This window comes from Triplophysa rosa, linkage group LG4, assembly GCF_024868665.1.
Source record: "Triplophysa rosa linkage group LG4, Trosa_1v2, whole genome shotgun sequence".
Classification (NCBI taxonomy): Eukaryota; Metazoa; Chordata; class Actinopteri; order Cypriniformes; family Nemacheilidae; genus Triplophysa; species Triplophysa rosa.
In genome coordinates this window covers 30,212,118-30,233,636 of record NC_079893.1, presented here as the reverse complement: position 1 = coordinate 30,233,636, position 21,519 = coordinate 30,212,118, and the positions used below count along the sequence as shown (strand labels likewise).

At 36.7% G+C, this 21,519-nt stretch overlaps 4 protein-coding genes across 7 annotated transcripts; all 4 read left to right on the top strand.

The window, feature by feature from the left end:
- The first annotated feature begins 9 nt into the window (after positions 1–9).
- LOC130553239 (CD209 antigen-like protein E) lies at positions 10–1,485 on the top strand. Its single transcript, XM_057332100.1, has 5 exons — positions 10–123; positions 311–589; positions 690–799; positions 965–1,068; positions 1,174–1,485. The coding sequence occupies exons 1-5, from the start codon at positions 57–59 to the stop codon at positions 1,307–1,309; spliced, it is 696 nt and encodes a 231-aa protein (XP_057188083.1). The 5' UTR covers positions 10–56; the 3' UTR covers positions 1,310–1,485.
- A 2,440-nt stretch (positions 1,486–3,925) lies between these two features.
- LOC130553236 (CD209 antigen-like protein C) lies at positions 3,926–5,616 on the top strand. The gene is made up of 5 exons (XM_057332096.1): positions 3,926–4,157; positions 4,277–4,534; positions 4,603–4,703; positions 4,886–4,989; positions 5,110–5,616. The coding sequence occupies exons 1-5, from the start codon at positions 4,004–4,006 to the stop codon at positions 5,243–5,245; spliced, it is 753 nt and encodes a 250-aa protein (XP_057188079.1). The 5' UTR covers positions 3,926–4,003; the 3' UTR covers positions 5,246–5,616.
- A 1,933-nt stretch (positions 5,617–7,549) lies between these two features.
- On the top strand, positions 7,550–12,795 carry LOC130553231 (CD209 antigen-like protein E). Of its 4 annotated transcripts, XM_057332083.1 has the most exons (9): positions 7,550–7,662; positions 7,791–8,144; positions 8,411–8,529; positions 9,247–9,350; positions 9,419–9,543; positions 11,255–11,385; positions 11,544–11,932; positions 12,028–12,131; positions 12,221–12,795. In XM_057332083.1, exons 1-6 carry the CDS (start codon positions 7,566–7,568, stop codon positions 11,302–11,304), a joined length of 849 nt encoding a protein of 282 aa, XP_057188066.1. In that variant the 5' UTR covers positions 7,550–7,565; the 3' UTR covers positions 11,305–11,385; positions 11,544–11,932; positions 12,028–12,131; positions 12,221–12,795. The 4 variants fall into 4 exon arrangements, with proteins under 4 accessions (XP_057188066.1, XP_057188068.1, XP_057188067.1 ...); XM_057332085.1 differs by lacking the exons at positions 11,544–11,932; positions 12,028–12,131; positions 12,221–12,795 and having other exon boundaries at positions 9,419–9,555; positions 11,255–11,367; XM_057332084.1 differs by lacking the exons at positions 11,544–11,932; positions 12,028–12,131; positions 12,221–12,795 and having other exon boundaries at positions 9,419–9,555; positions 11,194–11,362.
- Positions 12,796–16,020: 3,225 nt separating this feature from the next.
- Positions 16,021–19,036, top strand: LOC130553234 (C-type lectin domain family 4 member E-like). Its single transcript, XM_057332093.1, has 6 exons — positions 16,021–16,101; positions 16,711–16,879; positions 17,040–17,252; positions 17,347–17,456; positions 17,757–17,860; positions 17,969–19,036. Exons 1-6 carry the CDS (start codon positions 16,036–16,038, stop codon positions 18,102–18,104), a joined length of 798 nt encoding a protein of 265 aa, XP_057188076.1. The 5' UTR covers positions 16,021–16,035; the 3' UTR covers positions 18,105–19,036.
- The last annotated feature ends 2,483 nt before the right edge of the window (positions 19,037–21,519 follow it).

The window sequence follows — 21,519 nt, the reverse complement described above, 5'->3', positions numbered from 1 at the left end:
GATGGAGTCAGAGAACCTCACTGAACACAGGAACGACGGCAGAGACCTGAGCAGAGATGACATCACCAGCTGACAACCAAAAACTCTCCATGAACTTTATCCAGAAGGAAGCCGTAAATTACAGTAAGAAAGGAATCTTCTTTGGCAATCTTTTGTGCATTATTTATATCTACTCTTTTATATGTAGCCAATATGTAAAGATATAGTTTTAATAAGTTTCAGTTGCATTCTTGATTTTTGCAGTTGTAAAAATATTGTTGTTAGAATATGTTTATCGGTTGTTATCTGTTGTTTTTTCTCCCTGTGACAGGAAGAAGCAGATATTTTATGCTGATCACAGTGTTACTCGGGCTCGTCTGTGTTTTACTGGTGATTGCCGTCTTAGTGCAACACAATAAACTCTCAACAGAGAGAGATCTGATGAAGATGAGCTACGTGAACGTGGAATACAGTGAAGCTTTGAGCAGTCTGAAGATGAATTGTAGCCGTCTGAATGGCGAGAGAGAAGATCTACAGAAAAACCTCACCTATATGATCCAGAAGAAACTGCAGTTGGAGGCCGAGCTGAAGAAGTGTAATTCTGAAAGAGGTTTTTGTTACGTTAATTACTGCACATAGTACAAAACAATCCTGTTTGTGAATGACATATATGGCATCTCTTTCTTGTTCACATCTTTCTGTGTGAAAAGGGTCCTGCAGATATTTCATATCCAGTGAGGAGAAGAGCTGGTCTGACGGCAGACGGTTCTGCAGGGATCATGGGGCAGATCTGGTCATCATCAACACTGAAGAAGAACAGGTCGAGTTTGTGGCTGCGCGTTTGTGAAACTTGACTGCAGTTAAAAAGGTTCCTAAAGGATGAAAACCACTGCACTAAAGAGGGGTCAAATAAAAGACGTAAATGTAAAAAAAGAAACATGCTCTTTAAAGAATGACAGGACCGTTTTGCTGTTTATATACACAGAAGTTCATATCTTCACTCATTAAGCAGACGACATGGATTGGTTTGTCTGATACGCTGCAAGAGGGCGTCATGAAATGGGTAGATGGTACATCAGTGAATAAAGGGTGAGTGCCAAAACTGACTGTAAATGGTCAGTTTGTTCTTGGTTTCTAATAAGTAAATAATTTCAGGCTCTGTAGAAAGCGTCAGAGAATCTGCATTTTGTTCAGGTTTTGGTTGCAAGGTGAACCGAATAACATGGGCGGAGATGAGGACTGTGTGGAAATGCAGCCTTCATTACCACCCGAAAACAACTGGAATGATCACCCCTGTTCAGTACAGAAACGGTTGATTTGTGAGAAGTAGATCTTTAAAGAAAAAACACTTTCCTCTTTCTGTTCCTCTTTGGTGGATCTGCTGAGACGGCGCTGGAACACTCGACTAATCCACATAAACGTAAACAGACACCGGAAACTCTTAACTTTCACTTTTCTGCCTTATCATACAGTCACTGGCTCAACAATTTCATTCTTGTTACTCACTTGTAAGTCACTTTGGACATAAATGTCTGATTAAGAAATAAAAGTTCAAAAAAAGTGGTGTCGCTTCTTGGACTGACTGTACTGTACATTATCCTTACACAGTGAACAGCTTCTCAAACCTCTTCACCGTTTAGCTTTAGGTGAAAGAATTTCGAAGAAAAATTCCCATGTATGTCTGCTGTAGAAGGAAGAAGGCATCATGAAATGGGTGGTTCATACAAGACCCACTGTACAGCAAGTGCCCACAAACAGTATTTGTGTTTATTCGCTTGAACGTGGAGCTACATGTTATTCAGGTTTTGGCATCCTGGTGAATCAAATAACGCATTTGGAAAGGAAGACTGTGTTGAACTAGAGAGTTTCTTGGAATGATCAACTCCGCACAGCAAAGAGAAAATGGATTTGTGAGAATTCGATCTTAATAATTAAGTTGCTGATGGGCTAGTTGTCAGACGAGAAATACCTCATAACTATTCAACTATGTAACTCATAAACCCTCTTGAAATCAATTACGCTTTGTGAAACTAAACGTGCTATAAAATGATATTTATGTAATAGTATCTGTTGGTTACTAAACACAATGAACACAAAAAAGTACTCTTGGAAATGTTTAGGCAAGAAATAGCTGCAGTATGTCATGAAGAGAGATTTAAAAATGTTTAATAGTTTGTGGGTGTACAGAAATGAACTTTTAATTTCCCAGCTAACAAAAGTTTGTTCTAAGAACGTTCCTTTGACGGTTTTTTAATCGTTCTTAAAACATTCATTTTCAATTTTTCAGTGCGTTTTCAAAAATGTTAGAAACGTCGAAGGAAAGTTCTTAAAACAAACTTTTGTAAGCCGAGTTGCAAAATTAACATACATTTTGTGTTAACCCTGTGGCTCAGTGGTTAGAGCATTGGGTTCGATCCCAGGGATTGCACATACTTAGAAACAAATGTGTAGTATAATGCAATGTAAGTCGCTCTGGATTTTGTCAAATTGAATAAATTCAGTTGTCAAAAAACATTGCGAGTCTTTGAATTTCAACTGGTTTTGTGACGGCATGCAAACAGATTTTGTAATCACTTTTTCTTTAAGACATTTTGTAGTATTTGCACTTAACTTAATTTTTTGTGATTCATAACGGATATAGTTAATAAAAATGCTATTTGTATGCTGTTAGCTTGCATAATGGTGTAGTGACAACATTAACCAGCAGAGGCCGACAATATAACGTAACCAGCTTTTTCACGTAGTACAAGCGTTTTATCTGTCAGAGTCCATTTTACAATTTCACAGAGAGCGTCACAAAGTGATGTGTACTCATTTGAACCGAATTTCATGAACATTTCTGCATTCTGGAACAGTCGAGCATAATGCCGCTAGCAACAACAAGATTGTGGGTTTCATTTTAGTAGAATGAACGAATTCATAAAATGTTACCTTGAATGCACTAGTAAGTTGCTTTGGATAAAAGCATCTTCCAGGGAGAGACAAAAAACAGTTTTAAGATGTGTCAAGAAGATTTGTGTGAACCGAAACTGTGTAACGCAGGCTCTATATCTAACATGTTTTATATTCTTACCATCAGCATGCATGAAACTCTGTTTTTAAAAGCAACGTGTGAAACAACACCCGTGTCTTGGCTGTTGTTTTACAAGTGCATGTAGGCACACTTTCATCACTTTTCAGGTGATGGAGATTGAGAAGAACATTTATTGCAATGTTGACCATTTTGATCGGCTTTGAGTTGACTACGAGTGTTTGAATGAATGCGACACACTCAGCTGTGCAGTTGTAAATGGCGGTACTGTAACTAAGGTTCTAAAACGACGTTTAAAGTTGGAAAACATCTGTATTATGTTGTTACCTTTCTAATGCACTGATGTTTTTGTTTCTGAATGATATTGATCAGGATCTGAAAATCGTTCAACACGCTATTTCTATATTCAGGTTTTGGGGGCAAGGCGAACCGAATGATGAGATTGGAAAAGAGGACTGTATCAAACTGAATTCTGTAAAACCCACCGAGAAGAACTGGAAGGATTTTTCATGTTCAGAGGGAAAAAAACGAATTTGTGAGAATTAGGTTTCATCTTTTCTTTGTGATACTGCTTTCACTTTTATAGTATAAGTTGCTTATAGACATTTTTACCTTTTAAAATCATTGCAACTAAATTCTAGATCAAATCTTTCATGCTGTCATCGTTGTTCCAGAACGCTTTAATTTAGAGAACGTCATAACCCCCCCTTATTTTTGACTTTCACATCACTGAATCTATATTCCTATTGTATTTACACCATTTTCACACACTTTTCAAACATTCACACTTTCTGTTCCTCATAGTTGTGGATTACAGAAGAAACACCTGACGGCCACCACAGCGCAAACACTCGACTCATCCCGATAAACATGAACAGATGCTTGGTGAAACTTTCTTTCTCGTTTCTGCTTTTTACTTCTATCCTCCAAACTTAGCATCATATACTGCAAAATACGGTTCAATCTTGACAATTAAACTGGTCTTGTACAGTGATGGAAATGGAGAACATTTATTCCAACATCGAGCACAGCTACTGCAACAGACCAGCAGCAGATCAGGACAGAGATGAAGACATGAACGTTAACGAGAAAACACTTCCTGTGGAGCTCATGAACAGCAGCACCAAAGCCACAAATCAGAATTACAGTAAGAAGAAAATCTTTCGTTTTTGAAATATACCTAAAACTGTGTTCCTGTGAGAAAGTCAGTATTGAATTCTGATCATAATTTGAGTTCATTATTTTGGATTTTTTCCTGTTTGACAGGAAGGAGATGTCCCACGTTGAGCGCCATGTGTTTTGGACTCGCATGCGTTTTCCTTGTGGTCACCGTTCTTGTGCTGCAAATCCAGATCAGTGCGGAGAGAAACGTGAATTTGAGTTGCAAGAACATGCTCGTGGAGTTTAATGAGACAATAAACCACATACAGGCCAATTACAGTCAACGAACTACTGAGAAAGATCGGCTCCAGCACAGATTCAACTCTATAGAGGCCGAACTGAGGAAGAGGAATTCCGAGAGAGGTTTGTAGAAAATTCCAGATTCAGCAGTAAAGATGTTGTAAAGATGTAAAGATGTTGGTGTGTGACAGGATACCACTTTAGCGATGAGAGGAAGAGCTGGTCTGAGAGCAGACAGGTCTGCATGGATCGTGGTGGAGATCTGGTTGTTATCAATAACGTTGAGGAGCAGGTACTGTGTGTGTGCGTGCGTTTGAGTGTATCTACACATTGGCCACAATTGTTCTAAGCTAAACATGACACACACACACAGCTCTTTAGGTGCAAAATGAGTTCTACAGTCATCATTGATCATTTCCATTCGCAAACATGTGTGTGCTAAAGACTGACAGGTTGTTTTGGCTGTTTATACAGAGGTTCTTATCTTCAGTCATTAAGGAGAACACGTGGATTGGTTTGTCTGATATCAAGATGGAAGGCTTCATGAAATGGGTGGATAATTCGCCACTTAATGTAATGTAAGTACCGAAACAGTGTCAGTAAATCACTGCAAATGCGTTCATTCACATGAACTTCTTTCTTGAGTTGTTTTTGGTTGTGAAAAGGAGTTATGAAGAATCTGATTGCATGTCATTCAGGTTTTGGATCTCTGGTGAACCAAATAACGCACATGGAAATGAGGACTGTGTTCAGATTGTGTCTTTATATTCACCTGACCAAAGCTGGAATGATCAACCCTGCACAGAGGAGAGACGATGGATTTGTGAGAATTAGATCATTTCTGCATTCTTATTCTTCAGACTAACTGTTCAAAGTTGAGCGTGAGAGACCGGGGCTAGTTGTCACAACACTCAAAAATGAAGGTGCTTAAAAGGTTCTTCACAGCGATGCCACAAAGAACCACTGAGCCAAAAGTTCTTTGAAGAACCATCTCGTTGATACTTATTTGTAATCTGAAGCACCTTTTTTCACCACAAAGAACCTTTCGTGAAACAGAAAGCCAAGCTTCTTCAGTTGTTAAAGGTTCTTTATGGAACCAAAAGGTTCTTCTAAGGCATCCTTTTGAAGCACTTTTTTAAGAGTGAAGAGATCGCTAACTATTAAGGTTCAAACTCTTTAAGCGCTCATGAAATGATTTAGTCATATGTTTGTTATAGCATGTGTTGGTTGAACAATGAACACAATAAAAGAAACATTCAGGCAAATGAAATAATCTATTGTTGTTTTTTTGTCAAGTTTGTGTACAAAGATTTCCTTATAATATTCACTTATAACATAATATTCAATGAATGCATTCCCAATATATACATATTTTATTTTATTCGTTTTTGTATAAGTAGGTACTGATTTAGTTGTTCTTCCTTACTCTGGTATGTTCATTTAAAGTTGGCACAAAAGTTTGCAATGGTGTTTGTTTTCATATTGTGACGTATTTCCAAGTGAAACAGCTTCTGGAATGAAAAATGTTTGGGACGGGACATCATTTTATCCTGCAGGTATTGACTGTCATTGAATAGTCAACATAGTCCGACCCCCGTGCCAGGACATGCGTCACACAGAGCACCGGAGTAGAAGGAATAATAATGGTCCGTTTTGATTTCATGGTGACTTGAAATGCATGTTTAAAAAATATTTTCATAAAACAATTACTATGAACTTTTTCAATGTATTCATAAAAAAAATGCAGTCTCCTCTGGTCAGTATAAACAAATTACCATCCAAATATAATGGTGTAGTGACAACATCAACCAGCAGAGGCCGACGGCACATTGTAACCAGCTTTTTCAAGTAGTAGGAGTCTGAAAAAAATATGTGTCAGCGTCACACAAAGCGTGTATTCATTTTAATTTAATTGATGAATTCATGCAATAATTTCAGTAGCATAGAACCAAAACAATTTCACGTGTTCAATGTTCAGTTCTGTGGACTTTTAGTTTGTATTGATTTCCTGTTCCTGTTGTAGTCGGTTGTAGTTCTTTTGTTCTTTGGTGCTGAACACCTGTCTATATAAACCCCAGTGTTTCCTTTGGCATTTGTTTGTTGTTTTATGTCATACGGATTGCCTTGCTTTTTTGTTTCTGTGCATTTTGTACTTTTAACTATTTGTGGAATAAACTTGAACCGCTTGCATTTGGATGCAATTCCTGTATCCTCAGCGCGACATATACCTGAAATTCAGTAGTAAGTTGCCTTGGTTAAAATCAATTACCAAGTGCATAAACGTCGAAAAAAAAGGTTTCAAAAAGGTTATTGTGCAGCGAAACTGTATAGCTCTGTTAAAAAAAATCCCCGTATCTAATATGCTTTATATTCTCACCATCAGCATGCATCAACCTCTTTGTTTTTCAAAGCAATGTAAGAAAAACAAGTGCACAGAGGCATAAACGCTTTCATACAGGTAATATATTGCAATGTTGACCATTTTGGTCTATACTGTAACTGACCAGTAGATTTGGACAGAGATGAAGATCTTTTGTAGCTGTGTACATTGAAAATCCACATGTTCCCTTTCTAGAGGTCATCTGTTGATAACATCCCTTTAGAGCAGTGGTTCTCAACAGGGGGCCGGGGCCCACAAAAGGACTTCCAAGGGGGCCTCAACATGACCAATGTTTTAAAATTAGACAAAAAGAGCATTGAAAGCTTTAAAAAAAAACAAGCTATTTCTTACGATTTGGCCATTTTTATAATTAATGAATGTTTTTCCAGTTCATTTAAAGCTCTAAAATAATTTGAGATTTTTTTTGAGGTTTTTTTTGTGGGAGAGGGTCCTTTGAATATTGTTGAATACAGTGAGGGGCCTGCAGTCAAAAAGAGTTAGAACCCCTGCTTTAGAGAAAATAACTGGCATAGCTGGTCAACAGCTTTGACCAATTTTGGCATGCTTGCTGGTCTACACCGGTCATTTTGGCAACAGTCTAAATAAGCTTTGAGTTACATGTGTTTGAATGAACGTGATCTTGACTGTGAAGTTATAAGTCGGTACTGTATCTAAGTTTATGAAACCACATCCTGTTTAATGTTGGCACTGTATAAAACACAGCACTCGTCATTATAAAAACCACACATCACCTCCAAACATTCTGAGCGGATAATGGAAATAGTGCGCAATGTTCAAAACAGAAGTGCAACTAGAAACACATGTGGACCTGAGACTGAGCATCAGAAACAGACTGGAGCTCAAAACAGAGGTAAGTTGAAGAAGGCTTGTGTCCAAGTTGATGAAATGTGACTGTACTATTCGTGAACATTAGATTATAATTGAAGCTTTTTTATAATATGGATGTCATTAATATTTGCTTAATTTCATCTTGGAAAGGAAGAAGATGGTCCATGCGGATCACAGTGTGTCTTCTGCTCATCTGTGTTTTTCTGCTGGTCACCTTCATACTGCTATACAACCAGCTCAAAACAGAGCGAGATCAGATGAAGAATAAAGTCGAAGAAAAGAGTAAAGCTCTGAACAGCCTCAACATCAAATGCAACCGTCTGAGTGGTGAACTAAAAGAGCTACAGAAAAACCTCACATCTGTGAGTCTAAAGCAACTGGAGTTAGAGACAAACTACAGCCATTTGACAGATGAGAGAGATCAGCTACAGAAAAACCTCACCTATATGAGTCTAATGAAGCTGGAGTTCGAGACCGGAAAGAAAAGGAAGAGTTGTCAAAATGGTTTTATCCTTATCTTTATTACTGCACATACACTCTTAAAAAGGATGTGTTAATTATGAACGCACAGCTTGTGTCATTCCAATGCATTTTTGTGTGGATTTGTGTTAAATAAATTAAAAGGGACAACACAAGTTGAGTAACACAAACTGTGTTCTCCCAGAAGTAACACAGAGATGTGTTTGGTTAACTGAAAGTCCAGTTAAAAATATATTTCACATAATGCAAAAGGCTAAGTGTTTCTTTCTTTCTTTCTTTAAATGTTTCAGTGTGGAAAGAGTCAGACCGGTATTTCATATCCATTGAAGAGAAGAGCTGGACTGACAGCAGACGCTTCTGCAAGGACTGTGGCGCAGATCTCATCATTATCAACACTGAAGAAGAACAGGTCGAGTTTGTGTGAGAGGTGTGTGAGTGTGGCACAGAATAAAAGTGTGTGTAATAATGAATTTTTACAAAGAAAAAATATATATAATCATTTAACAGCAATTTTCCATTTTTATTACATTTACGTGTTCATTTAGCGGATGCTTGTAGCCAAAGGGAATAATCAACGATTTGTTTTAAGAGCCCACACTGTACTTAAAGCCAAATAGTGATGAAGCTGTTAGAATAGACATTTTAACTTGAGAAAAAAAGATCTGTTGTTGTTTTAAGAGAGTTGAGAAAAGTATCTTTTACAGAGAGGAAATAGAGAGGTGAATTCCATTTAACGTCAATTGACATAGTAGAGAGAAAAGGATAACTGAACAGTAAACGAACAGCCCTAAACATGTTCATCTAAATCGTGAGCTTCACCTAACTGAAAACATTTCTCAGGGAAATGCAAGCAAGCATGTTTAACGTTAACTTCAAATATTTTTACTAATACAATAATACTTTTAACACATTTATATTAACAGTGAACAGCCGTAAAACATCACGGAAAAAAAATGTAAAATGCTAATTTGCTACAAGCTAAACATGTTCTAATTTAATTGTTGAACATTTTGACTCAGTCTGTGGTGTTTTCGGCGGTTATTTCTGTTATATATGCTGCTTTGTATTTGACCTTTTTTACAGTGAATATTTCCTGATAATTTTGCCTGTTAATACGCACACGCAGAAATACATATCTTCAATTGTCAAAGAGAGAGTTTGGATTGGTCTGTCTGACATTGAGAATGAAGGCAACATGATATGGGTGGATAATACACCCCTGACTAAAGGGTAAGCAAACAATCACATGTGTTTGTTGTGTTTCATTCTTTCTAAGTACTGTTAATGATGGCTTTCAGGTTTTGGCATCTAGGTGAGCCGAATGACGTGGGAAATGAGGACTGCGTTGAGTTCATGAGCAAATCAGAACCTGTGCTGGACAACTGGAATGATCTTTCATGCTCAGATAAGCGAAAATGGATCTGTGAGAATTAAGGTTCATTCTTATTTGTCGGGGTATCAAAATGCTTTAATTTTAAGCAGTTGTCATGGGATCATTGTTTTGTGCTAATATCCGTTTCTGATGTCCGCCTTTTAAAACAGCTCAGTTATTTTGTATGTGGAACTCTTTTGTTGTACCATAAATGTTGTTGTATAATGTAATATTTACACAAATAAGTGGAGGTTTGGGTGATTTCTTTTTTTTTTAAGAAAAATGTCATTTGTTTTGCAATTGTTCTAGATGTACGACAGGTGTTTGTGTGTGAGGGATAGAAGTCTCACAATCTGTTGTGGGGTTGACACCCATCAGCGTCTCTGTCCCCCCCAAACACACACGCATTCTTATATCAGTTTAATTCCCTTTCTATTTCAATAAAGCAGTAAACTGAAATCCCATCTGTAAATGACTGAGTTCAGATGAACACTATTCCATATAGGAAAAAAATCATCAGTTACATTTCTATTTGTCTGTTCCTTAAATTTAGAAAACAATAACTGAGCAAATTCAGAATACTACAACATTTTAAACTGGGACCTCATTTTTCTTTTTTTTACATTAAGAGAATGCGTTAGGAGTAAATGAAATATTACTATAATGAAGTGATATTTTGGTAACACTTCAGTATAGGGGGCAATTCTCACTATTAACTAGCATGCCTGTTATTGGAATATTGGCTGTTTATTAGCACTTATAAAGCACATATTCTGCATATTCACATATTCATATATTTTGATAATAGCGAGAAGTGCCCCCTATACTGAAGTGCGACCGATATTTTTTGTTACTGAAGATGATTCACTTGCACAGAAGATTACTGGAGCTGATACTGCATACACCCATGAGATCTTGAGATAAAATCAGCGGAAAGTGAAATTAGTGGTTAAACGTGAGACAGGAAATCAGGAGAGCTGAAAGAGACTCGTGTCACTTTAGATTTGCATGATATTAATTTTCTTCTCATAAATGCAATTGAAATAAATGTATACTGTGCTGCCATACAGATTTCAAATTGTATTTTTATTGTCACAGAATTATGTAATTAACCTATACCCCGTTTGTAAATGAAACTCTTGTTTGTTGGCTATGAATGGTGTAAATGTTCAAAAGTGTGTGTGTGTTTTTTTAGTTCTTGTGTGATTTAATTTTTATGCATTTAGTAATTTTCTGAAATTAAATTTGCGGTTGTTTAAATGAGTTTTGTGTTAAAATATTCCTTACTGTAACTGAATTAATCCAATAGTAAAAATGAAAATATTATGAGTTTTTTTGTTTTTTTACTGGGTTTGTGAATGCATACATATTGAGCTGTTGCACACACAGTAACTGCATTGTTGATAAACCTTTCATCTCTAACACTATTGCTATTATTTTAGTTTATTCGTACAGAAATAATACTTGAATCTTTACAGTCATCCGACAGTTAAACATATCACCAGTAATATAAAATGCATAAAAGTGATCCTGAAATCTGATTGATCTGATGTTTGGTTATGGGTGTGAACACATTTATTTTGTTCTTGTTATCAATTTCTTTATTTGCTTTAATGCATGTTTTAATATTTTGTGTATTTAGTTATTTATCTGGACAGAGTTTCATGTCAATGAAAAACCGTTTAATGTGTGTATCTCTAGGCCGTGAGTAATGCCAGTACTGTGTGGAAGTTAATGAAACCACATCCTGTTTGTCACACAGCACTCATCATAAGACCACCGATCATCTCTGAAAATAAACCCAGCAAATAATGGAAACAGACAGAAGTGCTGCTAGAAACACGTTTGGACCTCAGACACAGATGCAGAACTGGACTGAAACTAAAAACACCAGTAAGCAGAAGACTTGATTTTTGGATCTTAACTGGTTTCTGTCACTAAAACTTGCTTGTTACTTAATGTTTTGATCATTTTCTGTATTTTTTTAACCAATAGGTTACGTGATTTTAATCTTAATTTCTTATAATATGGTTTTTTTTTCTCTTTGACAGGAAGGAGGTGGTTCGTGCCGATCTCATTATGTCTTCTGCTCATCTATGTTCTTCTGGTGGTCACCCTCATACTGCTCTATGTGAGTCACAAAACAGAGAGAGATCTGATGATGATGACATACATGGAGATAGTTGAAGAACACAATGAAACTCTGAACAGCCTGAAAGTGAATTGCAGTCATGTGACTGACGAGAGAGAAGAACTACAGGAAAACTTCAACTCTATGAGTCAGAAGAACCGGGAGTTAGAGACCAGGCTGAAGAAGAGTTTTCATGAAGGGGCGTTCAGGTATTTTGTATCCAGTGAGAAGAAGAGCTGGACTGACGGCAGACGGTTCTGCAGGGATCATGGTGCAGATCTGGTCATCATCAACACTGAAGAAGAACAGGTGTGTGTGTGTGTTTTCAAGTAAATATATCAAATGTCGTCATTTTCAAATTAAACATGTATTTAACATTGAGAGTGCATTTTTGCTACATACAGAGATACATATCTTCAATCATTAAGGAGAACACATGGATTGGTTTGTTTGATACATACAGCAAGGGCGTCATGAAATGGGTGGATAGTTCAACACCCAATGTAACGTAAGTACCAAAAGAGTGTCAGTAATGTATTTATTCATTTGAACTTCAATTGTTTTGTTATTTTTAAATGCTTTTTATGTGTTATTCAGGTTTTGGAGGTTTGGTGAACCAAGAAACGCATATAGAAATGAAGACTGTGTTCAGATTCTGTCGTATTCATATCCACAAAACTGGATGAATCAACTCTGCACAGAGAAGAGACGATGGATTTGTGAGAATTAGATTTTTTCTGCATTATTCTTAATAATCCTGTTACTCTACATGTGTATAATGTATAATGCTCAGAGGCCGGGGCTAGTTGTCACAAGACTTATATCTCCATCATTTTTAGGAACTAGTTTAATCTCTCATGAAATGAGCTGCGTTTTGTGGAACTGAAATGAATAATTGTGTAATAGCATGTAATGGGAATTGTTTTGCATTTTTGTATTAATTTGCTATGCACATTTGAGCTGGAAAACCAGTTATTTTTGGAAGGTTTCATTATGATCATATAGTGTGACAACATCACTTTTGAGGCATGTTATCAAATGGTATCAAATGAGTGTTGAATAAAACTCTCTCTCTCACTTTAAATGAAACATTTATTTTGGGAATTAATTGGCCATTGGACAGTCAGTATAGTCCCAACCCCCTTGTATAAAATACACATTGTGCAAAGAACAGAAAACTAATGTTTAAATTCATGGAGACTATAAATGTGTTTTTGAAAAATAAGTCAATTGCTATAATTTGTTATTGCTGATTCTCTAAAATCAGTTTTTCAATTTTCTCAATATAAACAAGTTACTATCCAAAAATAGTCTTTAATTTTTATTTCTGGGGTTTAAATTAATAATTATTGAAACGTTACTCTAAATCCAGAACACTTTATTCAATTAACAAATGTTAAATGATTTTTGGTGAGCCAAATAATGCATATGAAAATTAAAAACGGCCTTTATGCTTCTACTGTAGCCTGCGTAATGGTGTAGTTACATCCTTTACCAGCAGGGGCCGACTGTGTAACGATGATCAAAACTAGATTAGGGTACTTTTTCAGAAAATGGGTTACAGCGCCCCCTACTGTATACCTTTAAAAACATGTATTGCCAGCAAATTCTGTCAATGAATGGTGGAGAAAGGTCATGAAAATCATAAAGGTGACTTCAAACAAAACTAATATCTTACTGACGAGAAAGATCAGGAACAGAAAACATCAACTGGAAATTAGTGGTTTCAGTTGTCTTAGTTTGTCTTTTAGTTAAAAAAGCATTAAGGTGTGTTTGAGATCTGTGTTGTTTTTGTGTGTGGCATAAAAACGTGGTAATATGTGTGCGTGAGAAATAGATTTAAGTCTCACAATCACTGAAGACTTCTCATCTCTCACCCTCTGCTCGGGCCCTGGGGATTTAGCTCCGCCCCTAACCCTTGTGGCCAATGCCACAGCACCACCGTTTCCACCCTCTCTGCATGTCCTAGTGTCAGTTTATCATATTTTTATTCTCATCTATATTTTCTTTTAATTTTAATAAAATACCAAACTGAAATGTGAGCTCATTAATTATTCCATACATAATGGTTTGCTCATAATCTTTGGGATATTCAGGTGAGTGGAGAGAATAAGCCATAATGAAATATCAATCTGATAAAGTGATATTGCTTGTTACTGATGTTACTGGAACGGAGTTGTTGCTCTGTTGATGTTGATCTGATACACATACACCCATGTCAGAGATCTTGAGATTAAATCAGAGGAAATCTAAATTAGTGCTTAAACATGAAACAGGAAGTCGGGAGAGCTGAAAGAGACTCGTGTCACTTAGATGATTTTATTTCTGCTCATAAATACTTTTAAGATCAATTGAGAGTGCTGTTATATCTACTAAATAGTTTATTGTGCATTTACAAAATAATCATCATTTTTTATTCAAACAGAGTTTTGCATGTGTTTGAATCCACACGACACACTCGACCGTATGAGAGTGACTGAGGCCAGTACTGTATGTAAGTTTATAAAACCACATCCTGTTAAAAGTCGGCAATGTATAAAAACAGCGCTTATCATTATAAAGAGCACAGATCGCATCTGAACATATGGAGCACATTATGGAATCACAGGGTGTTTATGAAAGTATGCCACAGAGAGATGCATTTGGGTCTGGGAAACAGAGTCAGGACCAGACTGACGCTCAAAACAACAGTAAACTGAAGACAGAAAGTAATCGAGAAAGTATCGCATTTCATATTTTTGTGTTCTTTATCATTTAATCCCTTTTCTCCAGAAAATGTGTGATCATAATTCTGAAATATCTGAGAATACTTCATAATATTCAACTTCTGAAATACTTCACAAATCTGTTCAATCTAATAGGCTACCTGAATCTTTCTAGTCATCCAGCAGTCAATATAAATAAAATGAAACAAATCTTCACTGCCATCTAAATACAAGAATCTTGTTTATTAGTTCTGCTTATTTTCCACAGGCAGGCCTAAAAAGCACCGAAGTGATTCTAAAAAGTATTTTGTTGATGCAAAAATGCATAAAAACAGAATTGGTTAGGCAGTTTAGAAATGTTAGAATCAGAATCAGAAAGAGCTTTACTGCCAAGTGTGCTTGGACACACGAGGAATATGTGGCAAAAAAAGTGACAAGGCACAGGTAACAAAAATGTAAAAAATAAATATGTGAGAGACAATACGCATTTGACAAAAAGGACAATATTAGACAGAAGGACAATAGGCAGTATATTGTATGTACAGATGTGCTCTATACAAATTATACTGTGTTATATACAAGTTATGCAGGGGAATGTGGATAGCTGAATATTATATCAACAACATATGTATAATAAATATGAGTATATAGTTGTGTATTGCACGTGTTTTTATTGCACAGTAGAACATTGAACTGTTCAAGAGGTAGATGGCCTGAGAGAAGAAACTTTTCCCATGTCTGACTGTTTTGTGTGCTCTGTAGCGACGACCAGACAGCAGCAGTTCAAAGAGAAAGTGTGCGGGGTGTAGGGCTGGGAATCGAAAATCAATTCCAATTTGGAATCGGAATCGAAAGGCTAGGAATCGGATCTGAATCGAAAGGAATAGGAATCGGATACTTGAGATTAAAATTTGAATTCCTCTTTATCAATTCCTGTGTGCATATTTTCAGAAAAGTACATGCGTTGCATGATCTGCTGATATCTCAATAAAAAATTATGAAAAATTATCGATATTTTTTACTGTAGTAAGCATAGTTTAGCTATAGAATTTGCATTAAAGCACAGGAATCACAAATTAACCATAGTTGCATTATAGTAACTGCAGTTTAACCATGATGTAGTTCAACTATGATAATACAAATTGTAATAAATCAGAAAAGGTGTTTTTTTTTGTTTATATATACATAATTTTGTTCTTATATATATATATATATTTTGCAAGCAAGTCAATAAGCAGGCTAAATGACCATACAGGTTGATATCTATATGTTTATTGTCTCACCCTAGTCCCTTTGTTATTGTGTCTTGTCTGCCCTTGATTTTGTTTTCTTTGTTTTGTCTTGTCCTGTCTGTCTCCCAGTCTGTCTTGTCTCGTCCGTCTACCCCTTGGTGAGCACCTGGAGGTGCTCATTAAAGGGGGGGCTTCTGTCATGGCTCTGCTTTCTTAGTCATGTTTTTCTTGGTCCTGTAGCAGAGCCATGGCAAAGCCTTAGGTTTTATGTGAGAAGACCTTGAGATGTTTGTTTTTTGACATCTCATGTGTTTTCTCAGGCCTTGTCATTGGCCCCGCCCCTCTCGTTTCCTGTATTGTCTCCCTCTTGTGTCTTATGTTCTACACCTGCCCCTGCTCGTTATCCCTCGTTTGTCTTCTCTATTTATACCCTCATGTTTCTTTGTCTTGTGCCTTTGGATTGCGTTCTGTACGTATGTGTGTACCGTATCTCGTGTGTGGTTCATGCTTGTGTCTTCATGGATGCATCACCCTTGTCAAAGTAAGTCTAGTTTAGTGTTAGTCTATTGTAATCTTGTCCAGTGTTGTATTAGTCTCTGTTTATTTAGTTAGTGTATTCAGTCTTTGTTCCTGTGGTTCCCGTTCATCGTGTCTTGTTTTCCCCATCGTGGGTTTTTGTTTTGTTTTGTTTATTATTTTGTAAAATAAACATCTGTTAACCCCTTCACCACCGCCTGCCTGCATTTGGGTTCTTCTCTGCACCACAACCGTGACAGCAGCTTGATGAACCAAGACTGTGAAGCCCAACTGTCTGACAACTCTACTTATCTAACCAACAGCACGCATCAAACTTCTGCTTTTAAAAGCAGTGTGTAGAAGATGCCTTTCCTTAAAACAGCATCTAGTGCATGCAGAAGAGTCCAATTTCAAACAGGTGTTTGAACCTTGTAAGAAATTAAGATACTTATGTTAATAAGAAAACCCTTAATGTGGCTTTTGTAACTGGGAAAACAGAACATAGTAAAACTGTCTAGACCAGCAAACCAGTTGACCTAACGTGTTTGAATGTACACGACACACGGCACTGTATGAGACTGTGGTGAGTTTTTTTATACAGCCTTTAAGTTAATACACAACATCCTGTTAAAAGTTGTCCAACAGCACTCATCATTCTAAAGAGCACAGATCATCTCTGAACATAGCGAACATGGACATGGAATTCGAGGCCATTTATGAAAATATGAAACCCCAAAATACTAACAGAATTACAGTCGGACCTCAGACACAGAGTCGGAACCGGACCGAAGCTAAAGAAAGCAGTAAGCTTGAAGCTAAACTTGTGTCACATGTCACAAAAATATGACAAAATGTTTCTTTACATATTCTGATCTTCTCCGTCACTTTCCTGGTTACTTTTTTTTGATGATTTAATTGGTTAATGTATTTGTTAATTAATTTGATGTTTTTTCTGTTTGATAGGACGATGGTTTGTGCTGATCACAGTGGGTCTTGGGATCTTCTGTGCTCTTCTTGTTGTCACTCTTATAGTGCTGTATAGCCATCTCACAGCAGAGAGAGATCGGATGGAGATGAGATATAAGAACCTTAAAGAATACTTGGATACTCATAACTATGACTCTATGAGTGGGGATAACTCGGACGAGAGTGATACACTTATGGAGAGTATTTCAGGTTTGTAGAAATTCATTGGTGTGATGGTTTCTTTTTGCTAATTTTGTCTCATTTAAAAAATAAGTATGTGAGAGGTGTTTCTGTGTGTGTAAAGGGTCATGCAGATATTTCATATCCTGTGAGAAGAAGAACTGGACTGACAGCAGACGGTTCTGTAGAGATCGTGGTGGAGATCTGGTCATCATCAACACTGAAAAAGAACAGGTGCGTGTGTGCGTGCGTGCGTGCGTGCGTGCGTGCGTGCGTGCGTGCGTGCGTCATTTATTACAGCTAGATATGACAGCACTTATTGCTTAATGTCTGTGAAGGCAAAATGCTTATAACTCATATTAAGTGATGTTTATTTGAATACGTAAAATGCAGACTGTTTTCTGTTAAGGTTAGGTTTATGTTTAGTGAATATACAGTTTGTACAGTATTAAAGTCATTATGTCTCATTGTGTGTGTGCACGTGTATACGTTTGTTAGTGATTGACAGAACACTTTTGACATTTTATCACACAGAGATACATATCTTCAGTGATTACAGACACCATGTGGATTGGTTTGTCTGATATGGAGAATGAGGGCGTCATGCAGTGGGTGGATAATTCAGCAGTTGATGTGAAGTAAGTGCAAAACTGATTGTGAATGTGTTTGCTCGCAGTATTATATTCCTTCATTATCATTTCAGGCTCTGCAGGTACACAGTGAAGAATCTCTTTACATTTATTCAGGTTTTGGATCTCTGGTGAACCAAATGATGCACGTGAAGATGAAGACTGTGTTCATATGGTGTCTTCATATCCACCTAAACAAAACTGGAATGATCAGCCCTGCACAGAAGAGAGACGGTGGATTTGTGAGAATTAGATCATTTCTGCATTCATCTAAGAAATTGTAATGGTTTGTACCTGTACACCAGTTGTCTCATTGCTTTGCAAAATGAACATTACAACTATTTAAATGATACAATAGGCTACATTGTAACATGCCCTACTAACGTTACTTGTTAACTTGAAGAAATTGCTCAACAAAACCAGTGAGACCGTAAAAATAAATTATTGTTGTTGCAAAAAAATACCAAAGCACGACCCGAAGAGTTCGCGTTTATGCTTTGTCTCCATACTGGTGTAATTACAACATCTACCAGCAGAGGTCGACAGCATCACGTAACCAGCCAAACCCTTAGCAGTTGTAGGACGTGAAAAAAAGCTTTTCTGGTTATCTCTCAGACCATATTTCATTTCACAGTCTCACACAAAGCAGTATGTGCTCATTTTAATTGAAATGTAGTATTTCTGTAGCTTAAAAAGTACAGCACGGTGCGAGCAGCAATGCATTGCAGAAACGAATAAAACAATATTTATGAAATATTGTTACAGTAAAACAAATCCATATGGTGACGCTTAGAGATTTTGCAAATAATATATGTTAAAGTTCACCCAAAAATGAAAATTCTGTCATCATTTTCTCACCCACAGGTTGTTCCACATCTATATACATTTGTTTGTTTTATTGAACACAACGGAAGATATTTGAAAGAATGTCAGTAACCAAACAGATCTCATGCCCATTTACTGCCATAGTAGGGAAAATAAATACTATGGGAGTCAATGGGGGATGAGATCTGTTTGGTCCAGAGGTGTATAGTACTTGAGTATTTTACTCTCAGGGATCAAGTATCTTTACTTTTGTTTACTAGTGTTTTTACTTTGGAAATGTTTTACTTCCATACATTATAAAGCATGGCATATATCATACTTTTTACTCAACTGCATTTGAAAACTACATGGCAATTTTTACATTTAAATAAGTACATTAAAAGTCAAAGTTCTTTCTTCCTTTTACTCAAGTAATTTACTCAACAATCAGTTTACTTGAGTAAAAGTAAGATAGTAGATTTTTAATGTTCTTAAGTATTTAAGGTAAATAACACATAAAAAATTGTTTTATGAAATGTGGTGGATTAAACTACATATGTATATGCTTTATAATGTGGTGAAGTAAAATTTCCCAAAAGGAAAAACAGTAAAATATATAAAGATAGTGGATAAATGTACTTGAGTAAAATACTTGAGTACTAAAGGCCTCTGATAAACTCGTGCAGAGTGTGGTCCAGAGTTGAGCTCTTACCCTACTCAAACAAATCAAACACACCTGAACAAACTCATCAACATCCTCAAGATCAAGAGAAACTCTGACAGCAAGCAACCATTGAATCTATGTTCAGATGTGCTGATATGTCAATATTAATGGCATTTCATCAATATCACTTTTGCACCTGCAATTAATGTTGAAAAAAGTTGACATTTCATCAAATCACCATCACTGTGATCAGTGTTTGCTTTAGTTGAGCTCTTGACTCTTCATTTAGTTCTCACTCCTCTTGAAGTGCTTACAGTAGTGTTTCTGTGAGAACACATGTGCGTTTATAAAGAAAGAGATGTTTCACACTAGAGATGGTGCAGTATACTGTTATTGTGAAGATGAGAATAAGATTAATAAAGTTGAGAACTATTATTGAGAATACGATATAATCTTGAATCTGATCTTCATGACTGATTTAAATGTTCTGGTTTACTAGTGAGAAGTTACTGTGACCAAATAAACACAAGTGACACGCTTAGACATCAACACTCTTCATACACATCTGAACAATGGTGACAATCCCCAATTTATTCAGATAAACAGATCAACTGCAATGCATGCTGGGAGTCATGAATGAGTGTCGTACTAAAATGTTACCCAGCATGCATTGCAGCATGAAGTTTTATTTTGTTGATTGTCACCATTGCTGAGCTTCATACACTGATTCCTCGTGTCTAATTGAGTCAGCAACAAACAAATGTAAGGAATATTTCCTGTAAATGAATAAAAGTCTGACACCTCACCACTGCTTTAATCACACAGAAGTATCACAGAAACTTAAAACACTAATAAAACATCACTCTCATGAGCTACAGTATATATATAACCTCACAACAACATCCACCTTCAGCTGATTCTAATGGATCTTGTTTCTCATTACCTCAACAAACATATTTCAGCTCTGTTACAGCAGACAATGAAAACTTGACATTAAAACACGAGAGTCAAGAACTCAACTAAAGCAAACACTGATCACAATAATGGTGGCTGACAACAACACATTGAGGATTCAACAGTTTTTAACATTGATTCAATAGTTTTCATCGCTCTCTTGCTATCAGGGAAGCTACAGACATGTGTGTTTGATTTGTTTGATTAGGGATGAAGAGAAACTCTGGAGGACACCGGCCTGAGGACTGAGTTTGGGCACCCCTGAGTAAAATACTCAAGTACTGTACACCTCTGATCAAATCCACAAATGGCTTGAAGATGTCTTTGAAAATAGAGATAAACAAACATACCACCACGGTTTATTCTGACCTTAAACAGTTCAAATATCCTGAACATGACTATTTGTTATTCTATTACCTCAGAACTTTACAGGACAACTTCTGACAGCTTACATTCTCGTTTGTTCCTGATATTACCATAAATACAGTGATAAGCATCGCGCACTCGTTCATTGATATGATATTACCGTAATAGCAGAATAAACGCGTATGTTTGTCCGCATTCAAAACTGTGATCGATTTCGATGTCTGGTGTTTCAAACCTATCCTGTTAACGTGTAAATCCGAACAATATTATAGCCCGATTCTGACAAAAAGACAATCCACGTGAGCAGTTTTTGCTGTATTTACGCTGTATTTGGTATTGGGACAGAGTGAGAGCGCGAGGCTGAAATCGCGTGCCTCGCATCAAGTGCTTGAGAGTTGTCAGACCCCGGTTTACAAGAAACCTTTGCATGAATAATGTGTGAACCAAAACTGTGAAGTTCTGTTAAAACAGACACTGCATCTAACATGTTTTACTCTGACCGTTGGCATGCATCACACTTCTGCTTTTACAAACAGAGTGTTAAACAACGTCCTTGTGTTAAAAAAAAGCAAGCTCATGCAGACAGAATCTCACTTTAGAAGAATCTCAATACATTAATTAACGTGATGGAAATAAAGAACCACTTTATGCCAATGTAGTGGGACAAGCAGACCGTCTTGTCGGTAGCTCATGACGCATTGATTTTGCCTTGCCCAATTGCGTGTCCCCCCGGAACATGTAAAAGCAGAACATTAGGGCACTGTTGTTGTGTCTAGTAATATGGCGTTATTTTAACGACAAATGTCGCGAGCGCATTATTACAAGGCGAGAGCGCATTCTTGTAATACGAGCGCGCGAATCTCTCCGCTCGCACGCCGAT

Excerpts from the sequence above, each read along its gene's own strand:
- LOC130553239 (XM_057332100.1), top strand. The coding sequence starts at position 57 with ATGACATCACCAGCTGACAACCAAAAACTCTCCATGAACTTTATCCAG. Across the intron at positions 590-689 it reads GAAGTGTAATTCTGAAAGAG|GGTCCTGCAGATATTTCATA; the intron begins GTTTTTGTTACG and ends CTGTGTGAAAAG. Across the intron at positions 1,069-1,173 it reads GGTACATCAGTGAATAAAGG|GTTTTGGTTGCAAGGTGAAC; the intron begins GTGAGTGCCAAA and ends CATTTTGTTCAG.
- LOC130553236 (XM_057332096.1), top strand. The coding sequence starts at position 4,004 with ATGGAAATGGAGAACATTTATTCCAACATCGAGCACAGCTACTGCAAC. Across the intron at positions 4,158-4,276 it reads AGCCACAAATCAGAATTACA|GAAGGAGATGTCCCACGTTG; the intron begins GTAAGAAGAAAA and ends CCTGTTTGACAG. Across the intron at positions 4,704-4,885 it reads TCAATAACGTTGAGGAGCAG|AGGTTCTTATCTTCAGTCAT; the intron begins GTACTGTGTGTG and ends CTGTTTATACAG.
- LOC130553231 (XM_057332083.1), top strand. The coding sequence starts at position 7,566 with ATGGAAATAGTGCGCAATGTTCAAAACAGAAGTGCAACTAGAAACACA. Across the intron at positions 7,663-7,790 it reads GACTGGAGCTCAAAACAGAG|GAAGAAGATGGTCCATGCGG; the intron begins GTAAGTTGAAGA and ends CATCTTGGAAAG. Across the intron at positions 9,544-11,254 it reads AGATAAGCGAAAATGGATCT|CACTCATCATAAGACCACCG; the intron begins GTGAGAATTAAG and ends TTTGTCACACAG.
- LOC130553234 (XM_057332093.1), top strand. The coding sequence starts at position 16,036 with ATGTGTGTACCGTATCTCGTGTGTGGTTCATGCTTGTGTCTTCATGGA. Across the intron at positions 16,102-16,710 it reads GATGCATCACCCTTGTCAAA|TTGTCCAACAGCACTCATCA; the intron begins GTAAGTCTAGTT and ends TCCTGTTAAAAG. Across the intron at positions 17,253-17,346 it reads ACTTATGGAGAGTATTTCAG|GGTCATGCAGATATTTCATA; the intron begins GTTTGTAGAAAT and ends GTGTGTGTAAAG.